The sequence below is a fragment of the Salminus brasiliensis genome, chromosome 1, assembly GCF_030463535.1.
Source record: "Salminus brasiliensis chromosome 1, fSalBra1.hap2, whole genome shotgun sequence".
In the NCBI taxonomy this organism is placed as follows: Eukaryota; Metazoa; Chordata; class Actinopteri; order Characiformes; family Bryconidae; genus Salminus; species Salminus brasiliensis.
The window spans coordinates 33,756,363-33,772,341 of record NC_132878.1 but is presented as its reverse complement, the minus strand read 5'-3'; the positions used below and the strand labels follow the sequence as shown (position 1 = coordinate 33,772,341).

At 43.3% G+C, this 15,979-nt stretch overlaps 1 protein-coding gene across 2 annotated transcripts in view; it reads left to right on the top strand.

The window, feature by feature from the left end:
• The first annotated feature begins 7,805 nt into the window (after positions 1 to 7,805).
• LOC140554821 (exostosin-1) overlaps positions 7,806 to 15,979 on the top strand; it is a 289,508-nt gene continuing 281,334 nt past the window's right edge. For both annotated transcript variants that reach the window (XM_072678222.1, XM_072678213.1), the window contains exons 1-2: positions 7,806 to 8,800; positions 10,593 to 11,630. In XM_072678222.1, coding sequence (XP_072534323.1) covers positions 10,687 to 11,630 — 944 coding nt within the window. In that variant the 5' untranslated portion in view covers positions 7,806 to 8,800; positions 10,593 to 10,686. The remainder of the gene's footprint in view (positions 8,801 to 10,592; positions 11,631 to 15,979) is intronic.

The following is a 15,979-nucleotide window of genomic DNA, read 5'->3' as shown; positions in this document are numbered from 1 at the left end:
CCCTGCTGCCGTTTTTGATGTGTCCCTCCTCAACCCACTATCTGTACATACTCACCACAGTTGACCAGGAGCACCTCACAAGCCTGGCTGTTTTGAAGATGCTCCAGGTCCTGTCATCTGGCCATAACTGGAGCAACAATGGACAATGGACAACAGCAATTTACTGCAGTGGTCAGCAGAAAAGTTCAGTTTTCCCAACATTTTCTGCTAGTCACAGGGCTGTTAATATGTTGAGCTTTTGTCGCTCATACTTGTTATCCCCTTAAGAAGCCTTTGGACCACTAGAAAAGTTATTACAAACTTCCATAACCAGAGAATAGCTCCACTAGTTTCTACAGAAGTCTGTGTAGTTACTGACTAATATGCATTGGTGTGTTATAAGCGGAGTTAAGGGGTTAACAAACAGCAAGAGTTAAACATTAATGAATACACACCAGTAGAAATGTTAACATGGTTGTATACTGTTGTCGTACTGCTGTTGCGTCTAGAGCGCATTGTTGTGTCTGGTTTTATAAGACACATAAAAAGCATGAAATGACCAGAGTCTGGTGGCAGTGGCACTAACAGATCTGGCATCATAGTAAGAAGGCCTGCCTCGAAAAAATACACGTCAAATTTCCTGAATCTGTAGAGTCTGTCCTTTATATTGCATCTTCTATTGAATCTTATTACTTTTAATTATGGTTATTTGAGGTCATGAATTCCAGAGTCTGGGGGAAGTGGCAGTAAAAGATCTGGCATCATAGTAAGAAGGCCCACCTCAGAAAGTCTAAGTGAATGCCTTGATGTCTATGGGGCCAGAGGTTTGGAGAGGTAATGTGTGGAAAGTGCTCCATAAAGTGCTTTAAATGTAGGGATGTGTATTTTAAATTGGATACAGGTTGGAATTAGTAACCAGTTAAGTTGTTGGGGACCGAGAGAAATAAGGGCTCTGTGTTCCTAGAACATGTGTTTCTAGAACTGCAGTTATACCATCCTGTTGCCTCTGGCGGTGGAAGAATCCTCCATTGCCGTTCCACTTAAAAAACGATTACAATATCCGCTTGTCTGTCTACCATCCTCACGTAAAACACAGAAGTACTCCGAAGAACTTGGAGACCTAATTCAGGTTTAGCACTTCCATAAAAAAATGCAGCATTTTGCATCATTATACATATTCAGGAAGAGAGAGACGGATGTTATATCCAGCTTCTCTGTACGAGGTCGCGAGGTGTCTCGGTTACTGGTGCGCGAGTAACTTTCCCATTATGTCCAGGGTGCTCGTGTAGCCTGTTAGCGTAGCCGCTAGCACAGGCCAGCCGTGATGGGCCTAATGAACCAATGGAAAAAGGAATGGGGAGAAAATGAGATTTATACTCCAGCACACACATACCATTTCACACTGCTCATTCATTCAGGCTATGCACACAGATCTCAATTACAGACCAACAACTCTCTCTCCCTCTTTCCTCTACACACACACCCACTGTCCTTACCAGTCCTATCGGTTGTATAACAGTACTTAACTGCACAAGATTTGAACAGCTCTTGACTACTGACTGACAGCTCTAATGGGCCTGTACACGCTGCTTATTCAGACGACATACACTATAAAATTATACATTGATACCTCACACACACATGCATAAACAGCTATAGCCTGCAAAGCTCTTACAGCGACCACACACTAGGCTTAAAAACTCAGTAAATATGCTGTGATGGGCTTCGGTTCAGCTTTTAAAGGGAGCGTATAGCAGAGGTGTCCACATGTTGCTTTACGCAAATCAGAGTTGAGTCTCGAGTCTCTGGAGTTCCAGTCAAATCTGAAATTTCTTGGATTTGAGTCTGAGGTGAGTTATAAGTCAGATTTGAGTCTTGAGTCTTGGGTCCCCATCTCTGGGCTTTCTTTTAGTTACTCACTAATAAATCATACACACACACACACACACACACAAGCACACAAGTCTCTCACAGAAACCAGCCATGTTTTGTAATGATGACTCACGTTTGGCTTTTATCAAATGTTTGTAAAAATGTATATTATGGCAATGAAGCCATCTTAAATCATGGCTTAATATTTTATATTTGTCATTTTGAGACTATAATTACAGTATATGATTATTCAACCCTCTGGAGTCTATGAACGTATGCTGGTGCATCAAAATTGATGTTTCTCTATGTTTCTATTAATATACAGAATATTAAAATACAGAAATTTGTGCATCTGTCAATGTTTTGTGTAAAACTGACCAATGAACATCCAGAAACTCATCTTCTGTGATTTGTATACAATTTTATTAATACATTTCACTGCTTTTGCGAAATTTAATTGTATAGCGCTTTTTAAAACTGCTGTTGTCACAAAGCAGCTTTACACAATCAGTAAAAAGCCAAGAAAGAAATGAAAAACCTAGGACCCCGGTGAGCAAGCCAAAGGTGACAGTGGCAAGGAAAAACCTTGGAAGCAATCAAAACGCACAAGGGGGACCCATCCTCCTCTGACCCATCCTCCTTTATAAATTATGATAAAAGGTACTGAACCATCAAGACTGTTATACTGCTCAGGTGTGCAGCATAATCTTAATATCATAATATTATAATCATGGTGTAGTATAACTTAATATAACTTTATTTTCAGAAATACTTTTGATTAATGCCTCATTAGATTCTACAAATGTGGTTGACTGTCTATCCATCCATATTCCAACAAGCCCCACATTTCCACTCAGGGGCCGGGACACAGGACCGCTTTTGAGCCAATCATTGTGCATAAAGGTGGGGCTTTTCTGATTACTTTACTTGTTTTTGTAAATGTCTTCTTTTATTTGCAAACAATTTGCTTATTTAAAAAAAAAAAAGATAATTCTGAGTATTATTTCCAAGAAGTAATATTTGTGGACAGCACAGTGACCCAGAAGGTGTGAGGGTTGTGCTGTACAGCTCCAGGGGCCTGGGGTTGTGGGTCCTTTGTGAGTTGTTGTCAGTCTGTGAGGAGGTGTGTTGTCTTTGTGAGTTGCCTTCCTCCTGGGTTTCATTCCACCTCCTAAAAAGGTGAAAAGGTTCTTTGTGCAATGCCATGGAAGAACCACTTCTTTTCATAAAGGATTAATTTTTTAATAGAGATGTGACCATTACTTGATAAAGAACCTTTACATAAAGAAAAGGTTCTTCACACTCATAAATCTCCATGACAAACAGGGTTCTTTGAAGAACCAAAAGTGGTTCTTCTACACCATCACTCAAAGAACCATTTGTTCCACCTTTATTTTCAAGAGTGTATGTGTGATTGGGTGTGCGTGGGAACCTGCAATGGACTGGCACCTTGTTGAGGGGGTGCTCTTGCCTTGCGCCCAATGATTCTGGAGAGACTTCAGGTCCACTGTGACCCTGACCAGGAAGAAGCAGATAAGAAGGTGAATGAACCATGTGGAAATGATCTGAAAAATACACTTACACATGATAAAATTACATAAATCAATCTCGAAATGAGAAATATTAGCTTTGTTGAGTACAGTTAAGGTAATTGCATTGGCTGGACAGTTAGCAGTTATTCTAATGTGTCTGAAAGAGCAGGCTAGCAAAACTCTACATCTGATTTAAGATTAAAGACTGGTTTGTTCTCCAGAAGAAACCCAGAAGATCTCATTAACCTGTCGTAAGAGAAACCATGGCAGTTGCACTCTTTCAAATAAAGATCTTAGCAGCAATGCTATAGGAGAACCACTTTGGTTTCCCAAAATAACCTTTCAGTGGTTGGTTCTCAAAAAAAAAGAAATGAAAAGATTTTGGCATGTTGTAGCACTCCAAAGAAACCTTTTGTCTTTGGCATCTTTAATTTTTAAGAAAGCAGAGTAAACCTCCACTACAGCTGCCAGGCTTTGTCTGCTTTCTCCAGAGATCTCTCCCTCTTGCTCTCTTTTTCTCTCATTCTGTAGACATACCTGTAAACCTCACCATGAAAACCACCATGAAATATTCATGGCTGCTTTACATCCATACTGCTGCTACAAAAGCCCATACAACAAAACACCAGTGCTTCAATTTTTTCCTCAGTAGACAAGGCCAATCGTTCTCCATAGACCATCAAAACCAGAACGATCTTTTTCTTCTAATACATACTAATGTTTATAGTAACCAGAACCGTTTCAGACATGCATACTAAATAAAAGAAGAGATAAAGATTTGATGGCCCTTCATCAGCCAGCAAGATTTCCTCTTTCCTCATTACCCACTGCACCTCTAGATGGCATCCTTTGCTGCCGGATTGCTGCTGCAAGCTGAACAATCCACCCCCGATCCTGAGACTATTAGAGGACTCAGATGTTCTTGAGAGATGCGTCTGTCTGAGTCTTTGAAAGGAGTCAGTGTGAAAATATTAATGATACAATGAAGTTCTTCTGGGGGTAAAAATACTGTCTTAAATCTGTCACTGAGTACAGAATGCAGATCATGAAATAATTGGCAAGATTGAAAAGAACAACAGCTCATTCCGAGAATGCAACAGTGGTGGGACCGGTCAAAACAACAGCATACGAACAGCAGGGCTTTTGTCTCCGGGTTAATTTGCAATTAAGTGCCTGTCAAGTTCAGAAATACACACATTAATAATGTAATACAGTTACAAAGTTATAAACATGTTTATAATAAGCTGCGAGAGCTCCATTTGATTAAGAGATTGCTTGGCTAGAGGAATAAAGAAAGAAAAGAAAGAATAAGACCACTGTTCCCACTGCTTATTGGTCTATACTGAAAGAGCTCACTGATATACTTTGCTTAGTGATTTACAGATTTTAACTCTGTGCAGCAGGTTGTTTTCTCTCCACCTGTATTCCGATGAGCCCCACCTCTCTGTATGCTGGCCAGTAGTTCACATTTACAAAGCAGCCCACTGTTCTCCAACATATTTTTGTACGCCAATTGCAGCAGCAGTGACGGGGCTTGCCGGAATACTGTATAGAAGGCAATTGGACGCATATTTCTGAAGATCCACCCTGAACATTTGGTTTTGGTAATAATAATGTAGCATACAGTAAGCAGTTTGACTATGGAGATGTGTGTTTTAAGCGTAGAAATCACCATTTTTTTTTACCCTACATTATTTCAACCTTCCCCTTGGTGGATGTAATGTAGCACTAGTCCAAAGCTTGTAAACAACTCAGCAACAGTGAGAGCTAGCCAGGCTAAAGCACAGCCACCTAAAGTTTTACAGAAACCATCACAGAAACCTAAAGTTTGTGGACACCACTTCTAATGAATGTAATACATGCATTCAGCTACTTTTAAGTGACAACCATTGCTTAAACACATATGCAAATGCACACACATATCTTGTCTAGTCATTGTAAAGCAGTATTGCCCATAGAATATGACTCTCTATATCAGATAGAGATACCTGTTGGCACCATGTCTAATGCCAGGTGTGGGCTAGAGGGTATAAGGGTCCCCAGCATTGAGTTCTGTGGAATGATGGTGCTCCGTCCAATGTTTTTTGGAAGACATCCTGACCTCACTAACACTCTTGTTGCCGAATGCAATCAAATCCTCACAGCGTTGCTCCAAAACCTAGTGGAAAGCCTTCTCCCCTGGACAGTAGAGAGAGTTAAGCAGGATAAACATTTTTTTAATGCCCTTGATTTCAGAAGAGACAATGAATGAGCAGGTGTCCCAATACTTTTAATACAGTATATTTAGTTGTATTTGGTCATTAAATGCTTGTGTGGTTTAACTAACATATTGTATTTGTCATAAAATCTTCCAAAAATTCACTTGTTTAGGAAAAGGAAAGGGGTTCTGGACCCTGGAGCAGAGACTAGGGGGCCTTGCTCAAGACCCAACAGTGGCAGCTTAGCAGACACGGGTATGGAACCCACAACCCTGATATCAATAACCCAGTGCTCTAATCCCTCAAAATCCGCGGAAGACAAGCGTCCAGGCTTTTTTCTGTCCTGGCACCAAAGTGGTGGAACGAGCTGCCCCTGGGTGTCCGAACGGCCGAGTCGCTCGCTGTCTTCAAACGCAGACTGAAGACCCACCTCTTCAGAGAGTACTTGGACGAATAGTTCTATGGTCGCCTTATTGTATTGTGTTTAGTAATGTCTAAGCTTGGAGGTATCTTTTGTATTATTAGTCTATTCTAACTAGCTAAGGCTTTTCTTGGGTAAACAGCAAAGCACTTTGTAAGTCGCTCTGGATAAGAGCGTCTGCTAAATGCCGTAAATGTAAATGTAAATGTAATCATTGAGCCACCACTGCCATGTGTTCTGAGGGACAGGTGTTTTAGGAATGCCATGATCAGCCATTCAGTCTGCTTTAATTAAGCCCAATTAGCCCAGACCACCATTTGAAATGAACTCGGCCCATTACATCAGCTCCACTGACTATATATGAGTTCTACAGCACTTTGTAGTTCTGTAATTCCAGACAGTAGTCCATCTGCTTCTCTGCACACATCTGATGTTTAAGAGCTATGTGGAAACACAAATCTGATCTGGTTTTTATTACATCTAAGCTACTTTCATGCATGCTCCTAGATCTGATACCTATCAAATCCCTTGCCGGGAGACCTTAATGAGAACAGTCAGATCAGAATTCATCTCTAATAATGAACAGCCTAGAGCTCTTTGGCTTTAGCTGCTACTTAAATCGGGCTGAATCTCAAATGAACGTAACACACTACCTACAGTAGGTCATAAAAATGGGGGTATCTGTACCAATGACATAATCATACATCTAACAAAGAGCCATTTATATTTGAGTCTGTGAGTGCAGACCCCTACTGTATATATAGTGCACTAGTTGGGTATGGAATCCAAAAAGAAAGCTTACCTCGTCTACCAGTCTGACCAAGCCAATTGACCAAGCCGATTGACCAGGCTTGATTATGCTTGTAATGGTGGTCAAGAAGATGCTTGTCATGCTTCTTGACTAGCTTGGACACATTGGTTTGCCAGCATTACCAGCATGTTCAAGCTGCTTGTCCAGCTCGATGACCATATCTTGTGCTCGTTGACCATTTATGACGTTCAGAAGTGGTTCACTTCTCACTCACTAGCTAGTTTGTGTAGACTAGGACCCAAAAGATACCTCTAAGCTTAGATGTGACTAAACTACTCAGTATGGAGACTACAATACTCAACAGACACTACACTTTACCCAAGTACTCTCGGAAGAGTCTGTGTTTGAAGAAGACAAGCAACTCATGCCATTCAGACACCAAGGAGAAGTTTGTTCCACTTCTTTGGTGTCAGGCCAGAAAAAAGTCTGGATGCTTGTCTTCCGTGGATCTTAAAGGATGGTGGGTCAAGCCGAGCCTTACTTAAAAGCTCAAAGGGCTCCTGGTACGACTGGTTAATCACAGTAGGGTATGTTTTCATCTAGATGATTGAGTTCTCAATCACCCTCACCATCCAAGACCAGCTTAGACCTGGATTTCTCAGCAATAGTTTATTTGTTGCAGTTCAGAGCAGGCTGATCTACATCAAGGCTGACAAAAAACAATGGTGGTTCTATAGGACTTTAGCACCTGGCTATCATAGGTAAGCCTTTCACATTCCAGAAGAGTGAGAATGAACTTCTAGCCAATGGAAACGCAGCACGGGTGGGGTTTATCGAAAAACGGGTGGGGGAAAAAAACAACAACCAACAAACACACCCGGTACCCCGAGCACCACCATCCCTCCTTCCTCCCATCCTCGGGGGATGACGGCCCTGCGTTTCCCTCGCTCGAGGGCGCCCCTCTCCTCCAATCAGAGCGCGCAGAGGCAAGGGGGCGGAGCGAGTCGCCGGAGTGAGTGAGTGAGAATGAGCGGATCCACCGATTCCGGCTCCATCCACACCTGCAGCTGGATGAAGAGCCAAGGAGAGAAGGGGAAGCGTTCACTGGCTCGCGGTGCTGTATTGGGGATGTGAGTTGACGTCATCATGTTTTATTGTAATGATTAAGAGTCGCTGCTTCAGGCCGGGTCGCCCAATGGAGGTGCAGAAAGCATAAACAAACAACACGGCTCAACACTCAAGACTTTCTGGCCAAGTTTGAACGGCGATGATTGCGCGAATGATGATGATGATGATGATGATGATGATGATGATGATAATAATGATGCGCGGCGCGTGGACCCGGGGCTGTCCTGCTGAAGGAGGGAGAAGATGAGGGGGATGAGGAGCGGAGACGCTTATAGATTGTGATGCTGATTAAGATAATAATGAAGATGAAGATGATGAAGAGGAGGAGCACCGTGGCATCTTTCGGGAGCGAAGTTTCCTCGCATGGCTCTCGCGCCGGGAGCCCTGGATTCTTCTTTTAAACTTTTGTCTTCTAGCCCCCTGCGGTCGGTGGAGCGGAGATGTCGCCCGGACGACCACCAGCGAGCTCAGCGAGTCAGTCACGGTGCAGGAGGCACCGGCCAAGCCGCGCTTTCTCCACGTGAGACTGTTCCAACTTGCGGTGCTTTTAAAGGATCCCGGACCGGGAGCACTGAGCCTGTGGGTTCTAGACCGGGTGCTTATGAGCCGTGTGCACTGAAACTGGACCGTGCTGGACTTCCAGTGAAGAGTGAAGGTATTACAGCCATAGCTTTTACTGACTCTGTGGGAGGTACAGCTGGAGGGATGGAGCACGCCGGGGAGTGTTTTGCTGCCTAATAAAGGCCATGTGGACGTCCACGCACGCGAGGAGTTCGGCCTGACACGATCCGGGTCTTCATTCAAGAGGGGCAAACTTTACTTCGGGGGGCAAAATGCTGGAGCGCGGCTTGTGCATGATCAGCGCTGGAGTTCACTGAAGGCTGAAAGTTGCCCGCGTGCGCACAGGCGCCCCCTGCAGGTAACTGCGAACTAAGTCGTTTGGGTAAAGTTTATGCTATACAGTAGTAGGGTTATCCATCAGTAGTGATGGAGGGATGCTTCACAAAGCAGCATCTGCCAGTCAGCTTGATTTCCTGAAAAATTTTCTGAACAGCAGCATTTCTCAGTTTAACCACTTAACTTAAACCCATAGCCAATATAAGACGATACGAGTAATCTGCAACGTTGAGCTTATTAGTAGTTATCCGAGATATCTGGTTAAATACCCTGGAAGAGACAAAGCAGGTGTGTTAAGGCAGATAACTTGTATATAACCTGTAGATTGACGTGTCTGCTCGTGAGCTTGAAGATTTATGTCATATACAGAACCTTAATTATATGTTTTAGAACATCCATATAATGTAATAGTCCAGCTGGAACCCGTAAATTGGTATACAGCCTACTGAAACAACAGTGGACCAAAGAAATATTAAAGATTATTGAATATTGAAGATCTAAGAGAAGAACCATTTACCCATTCATCTGGTTCTTTGAATTGCCATGGTTCTATTTACAGTGGAACCATTGCCTTTACTAAAGAACCATTGAAGAGATGCTTCTGTTGAGGGTCCTTTAACAAGATCCTCAAAAACCCCCCTTTACGTCATCATGAGAACCTTTTTCGAGCATTGTTCTTTAGGGAATTACAACGGGTTCTTTTGTGGTGTTTTTTGGAACGTCTGAACAGTTCTCAATCCTTCTACTCCTAACTGCAAACCGTCCTCCTGGAGGGAAACGTGAACAGGGCATTTTGGTGCTTCTTCTGTTGTAACCTACCAGCTTTCTCCGGAGCGAGAAACGAGCTGCTTCAGCTGTGGTTGAGCAGGAAAAAAGGGCATCACAGGGAAACTTTACTTCAGGAGCAGAGTGACAAGGATGAATGTCTAAGCCAGAGGAGTCCAGTTGTGGTCGCGGAGGTCTGATTTCCCTGCTCTAACACATCTTTCAAAGCTCATCATTAAGTGAAGAGCTGCATCAGGTGTGCCAGGGCAGGAAAAACACCAACATAGGGTCTGAAACCACTAAATCCACTGCATTGGCCCACAGCCTGACAAACTAGGTGCTCTTCAAGAGTTCTTTAGAAATGGTTCTTTTTATAGAACTATGACAATACCTATCTGATACTTCTCTTTAATATCTATTAAGATTTAAAATAAGCTTTAAAATTGTTCATTGAAACACTTTACTTATATATACACTTATAGAATAAGCATCTAAAAGCGGGCAGCTGTGCTCAGACTACTCAAACGTTCTACTAACCCCACAAGCAGAAGAAACACAGTGGGAGTGTGTGTTATTTCAGGCTACATTTGTTATAGGATCGTATCATATTAATCCTTTGTTCTCCTCTGATATCCCGTCTAGTATTATCTGCTGATATCAGCCCGATGCCAGTAGCCATTGCCATCTTTTAACCGTACCCTTCCAAGTTTATTTATTAGGCTATGTCTCATAAAAACTAATTGCTTCACATTTTTTCCCAGAAGCCCATAAATTGATCTTGCTGTGTCATGGTTCATCAGAGTCTAGACTAAAGAAATGCACACTTTCACATGTGAACCTGTATACTATTCTAAAGGACTAGCATTAACTGCATTACAAATGTTATTCATTAGTGCATTTTCTAATATTGAATCCAATATTGACCCAGCTCTGATACCCACTGATACCAATATGCCATCTGTAGTTTGTATTTAACTGGTTCTGTGTGTGTGCACATGCCTGGGTGTACGTCTCTACCACTCTACTCACAGTGTCCTGTTTTCTGACAGTATGCTTTAGCGCTGCTATGAGGCTGCGTGTTGCGGGTTGAGCTCCGCCCCTGCCCGGCTTCTCCCTGTCCCACCACCGCTCCTTCCAGCCCCCATGCAGGCCAAAAAGCGCTACCTGCTGGTGTCTGCGGGGGCCTGCGTCCTGCTTTTGGCCTACCTGTGGACCCTACAAGTTGCTGAGCTCCAGACCCGGAGCCCCCCAGAGCGTTTCCACCGGCCCTCTCAGATCCAGCCCGAGTTGGTGGAGCCTCCTCTGCGGCCTTACCTGGACGGGGCAGAGGAGGAGGAGGACGGCCCCCTTGTTCTGCACCAGCACGCCTCACCAAGGGAACGGCGCGAGACTCGCAAGAACATCTACAAGAGCCGCCGCTGCCGCATGGAGACGTGCTTCGACTTCAGCCGATGTCAAAGGCCCTTTCGGGTGTACGTGTACCCACCCCAGAAGGGAGAGGTGGTCTCCGAGAGCTATCGGAAGATCCTGGCCGCAATCGAGGAGTCCCGCTTCTACACCCAGGATCCGGACGAGGCCTGCCTTTTTGTTCTGGGTGTGGACACCCTGGACAGGGACCAACTGTCCGCCCAGTATGCTCAGGATGTACGGGCCAGGATCCAGAGCCTTCCGTTGTGGAACGAGGGCAGGAACCACCTGATCTTCAATTTGTACTCTGGAACCTGGCCTGACTACACTGAGGATTTAGGCTTTGACGTGGGCCAGGCCATGCTGGCCAAAGCCAGCGTGGACGTGGGGAACTTCAGGCCACGTTTTGATGTGTCCATCCCCCTGTTTTCCAAAGACCATCCCCAGAAAGGTGGGGAGAAGGGTCACCTGACATCCAACAATATCCCGCCTGCACGGAAATACCTGCTGGTGTTCAAAGGGAAGAGGTACCTCACAGGCATTGGCTCTGAAACCAGGAACGCTTTGTATCATATACATAATGGGGAAGACATGATTTTGTTGACGACCTGCAAGCACGGCAAGGACTGGGAGAAGCATAAGGATGCCAGATGTGACCGGGACAATGAAGAGTACTCAAAGTAAGTGTCCTGGTTTGCTCTACTTGTTGCTGGTCCATGCTTGCTGTAGCGGTTGTTGGGCACTTAACATATGCTGAGCATTACATTACTGGTGAAAAAATGCTTGTGGTTCTCAGTAGGGGAAATTACGTGCATAATGTGTCCCTTACCTTGACTGTATTATTATATATTGTGTATCATGCATTTCTAAATCATCACTTGCCTCAAACTGTTCTGAAAGTCTCAAAACATTGTTAGCTATAAAAGTGACAAAAGTAAGCTATGTTTAATACTTAATAGTTGTAGCAGGCACAGTGAAGCCCAAACCGTCTGTACGCCAAATACGTCTTGGCTGATTGAATACATTTATGTTAAGAGGAAACTTGTGTGAACTTGATGATTTCTTGAACTGTTCCTACAGGATCCCTGCTGTTAGCATGGCTAAGCTGAACCATCTATTGAATAAGAGATGAAGTTTAAGAAAAGAGTCAAGTATAATTTTTTTTTCTTGCGGCGCTCTTCAGAGTCTAAGTGCATCAGTGTGTGGCTGTCACGGGAAAAGTCCCCGAAAGAGAAGCAGTGTTGCGTTGAGTTGGCTGGGGGAAAAGAGCAGTAACATATAGAGAGAGAAAGAGAGAGAGAGGCCCTAAGTGCAAAAAGCTACAAATTTGCCACCAAAGCCTGGAAAGTGGAACAGTAGAATGGCTGTCAGCAGTCGTAGCAGAGTTTAGGCCAACTAAGAATGCAGGAGTCTTAGCAGCGGTTGGTCTTTGATACTGTAGGTAAAAGTGAACAGCTAGCATTAGACAGTGCAAGCTCTGCTATGCTCCCGTTCACATGGTTGCAGCTTTTCCTATGACTCAGCGACTCGAAAGCTTTGTCCCGTTGTTTTTGTCCTGGGGCAAGTGTGGCACATGTAAGTGGCAATCCAAAAAAGACTCTAACTGAGCGTGGTGTGTCAGCACAGGAGCTGAATTGAGATGCACTGCTATTGTTGCGCTTTGTGGAGCACATTCTTTTCAGGGATAGACTGGAAAGAGTCCCCCCCCCATCTCTCCCTCTCTTTCTGTATGGAACACACACAGCCACCAAACACAATCACTGTAATCTCAGTAATCCGTTGCGGATGTGTTGGATGGCTTGCTTACCCAGGTCCCCCATGGGAAGAGTTGGCCCTCATTGTCCTGGGCCGCTCTGATTACATTTGTGTCAGTGGCTTTTCCGACTCGCTCTTTGTCACGGAGGTGTGTGCGCTTTGTGTCATCACTGGTAATGCCCATTCCCATCCTACAAGCCGCGTCGGTGTTCTGCAGCACTGCGACGGCCACAGGGAGGGTGTAACACGGGTCTATTATTTAAACCTAGACACACTGTGCTTTCCACAGCCGGGGACACAGTCTTCTTGCACTGCAGAATTTCAAGTCTTTCCTGGTGGTAATTCCAATCAGTATCACTGCGTTTTTATTACGCCGAAGTAAATTGCTTCCCTCACCAGCTGTTGGCTGCATTTGGGGGGCGTGTGTCTAAAATGCAAGGATGTAGGGTTCTGTGCCTCAGTCTAACATGAGTGATGTAGGTAGGGCTTGATTTGAGGGAGTGTGCATGCAAGGGAATTCCAACGCTTTCAGCCAAAAATAATAATAATAGTAATACTTAAAATACCAAAAGCATCCCCTCATACAGCTGGTACCCCCTGAGTTCTCCATGGAAAGCAGAAGATACAAATGGGACAAGTGTTCTTCACTGGATGTAGATTAACAGGCTTGATATCATTCTTTTTTAAAAAGTAGCTTGACTATGGACATAACACATGACTTACTGTGCCATATTTCAACCCATTTGATTGGACACCATCTGATGAAATGCACTTCACATTTACATAGAGTTCAGCTCATTCTCAGCTTCTTTGTCTGTCTTATCATCTGCTGCAATTCACAGCTGCTCCCACTGTCCTCTGCACAGGTCTGCCACCTGTCTCCATAGAAAATGAGTGGAAAGGGATGCAAAACAGGCCATTGCAGTGGGAATATAGTGTAATTGTCAAGTCCTGAATCAGGAGTAGGGAAGGAGACCTGTCATAAAATATCTTTTTTGGAGTGTGTAAACATGGGAAAACTTTTCAAATATAGTGTTTACTCATTAATACTGTCCATATTTGTGGAAACTTAACTGGCACGCACTTAACTGCATAGGCCTATTCAGACCACAGCAGTGTAACCACCTCCATTCAGAGTTCAGCAGTTTAGCCCTGCCCATTCACGCTGAAATGATTAGTGCAAGCTTTAACTGCACAATACTGGGTTAAAGGCACAGTAACATGAATGAAAACATAAAAGATTAAACATAGAGGTTGGAAAATTATCTTGTATGAGTAAAAACATACTTTTTTGCTTTCTAAAAACCACACAAACCACTTGAGAGAAACACTTTCCTAAAGAGCAGCATTTTTAATGCCATAAGCTTTTCATGACAACCTACAAAAACCTACTTATTCCAACAAGGGCAAGGCCGCTTACATACATTATGAAAACTGCTGGTTTAAAACTAACCCAAGTTGGGTCAGTTTGGCAACCCGGCGCTGGGTCCAGTGTGGGCGAACCTAGCATTTTTTGTTTTTGTAACCCAGCAAATGCTGCATGAGAAAACTATGTTTAACCATTCTGCTAGAGGGAACCCTTTAAGGGACCATGCTGAAGCACAATGTAGCCATTTGTTTGTAGAGCTTGTGGAACTACTACAACAAGTGTCCTCAAAAACACTGTACCATTCTTAACATTGTACAAAGGAAATACACTCTGACAACTCAGTTTCCCCCGCGCTGACTACCTTTCAGCAGCTTTTCCTCTGCTGTGCACCTGCTGGCCCACAGGTAGGCAGGAATGATTGGACTGTATTGAAGGGGGAAAGTGCAGTGAACCAGCCTGCTGAGACTGAGAGCCAGTGGGCTGCGTTCCAAACAAGAGCCTGATTAGTTTCGGGACAGGGAATGGCGAGCCATCGCTCTGTCCTTAGAACAACACTCAGTGCAAGAAGAGTGGACAGAATGCCTCACAGCAACATTGATGATGGTCTGATACAGTGGTGGACCCTTGCCCAGGATAAGTAAATACTCTCTAAAGGCCTGGGGCACAGTGGTGTCTCTCTGAATGCAAATCCTTGCTGGAGATTTTGGGGAGCTTATTGGAGCTATATTTGTCAGCGTGCGCTGCTGCTGTTTGATATGAAAAATGCTCTATTTTTCAAAATTTGCTATGAGTGTGTTGCTATTGTCTTGCATGTCAGTGACCTCCAGTAAATAAACTCTAGCAGATGTTTGAACCTTGACAGGTTGATTTATCATTGTTGGGGATATTTTTTTTACGAATATGCAGATAAGAGACAATGATTATGTGCTTACTCAAGCACTGATAAGACTTGCAAACCACATTTCACATACAGTAGTTGGAAGTCTGCAAGACCAGTTCAGTTTAAGTAGAATGCACTGTTTGCAAAGTACAGACCACGCTCGCTTGGCTGAGACAAGGAAGGGAAACTAAAGAAATTTGGGCTAGAGTTCTGGGGGGATTTGAGCTGATGGGACCCAAAGCTTAATACACAGAGGTTGAGCATAATTTGAACCATCAGGAGAAGCAGGGAAAACAAAATAAAAAAAAAAATTAAAACAAATTAAAAATTAAATTAAAACAAAAATAGATGTCTACTGTAGGTTAATAGTCTTTATGTAATGTCAACTCAGTTTTCTCCTAAAGTACATTTTTGTGTTATTTTGTATTAATATATATATATAGTGTGTCCTGAAATTTGGTTTTAGCTTTACATTTATGCTGTGATTTTTCATTTTGTGCATCGAAACACATTCTTTGTTTTAAAATGGCATATTAAAATAACTTATTTATGTGTGCATAGTGTGACATAGTGTGTGGTAGTTTGGTTATTTTTTTAAATGACCATTTAAAGTGTCTGGGACAAGGATATGCATGTCTACTACTAAATTGAACTAAATTAAAATGCAAGGGCTAGTATTTGCATTCACTGTTTAGGTATTCAGTAGTTTCCACTAATTGAAGACAATATGAAAAAAATATACAGGCTTTCAATTCAGTCAGGGGCTACACAATGGGACAGTTTTGCTTGTAGTAAGGGTATGTTACACTTTTTACTCTTAAATACCAGAGCCTAAACATGACCATGTTACCTGGCATGAATTGTTAAGGATATGATTGAGAAGGCAGAGCTAGCATGGCTTAATTTCTTATACTGGGCTAACTAATCTAGGTCCTGTTAGCTACTAAAGTTTTGGCACGTCATCCACTGAGGAGAAAATAGCTAGCCTTCGTAACTCATCCAACATGAAAACTACACGTCCCATT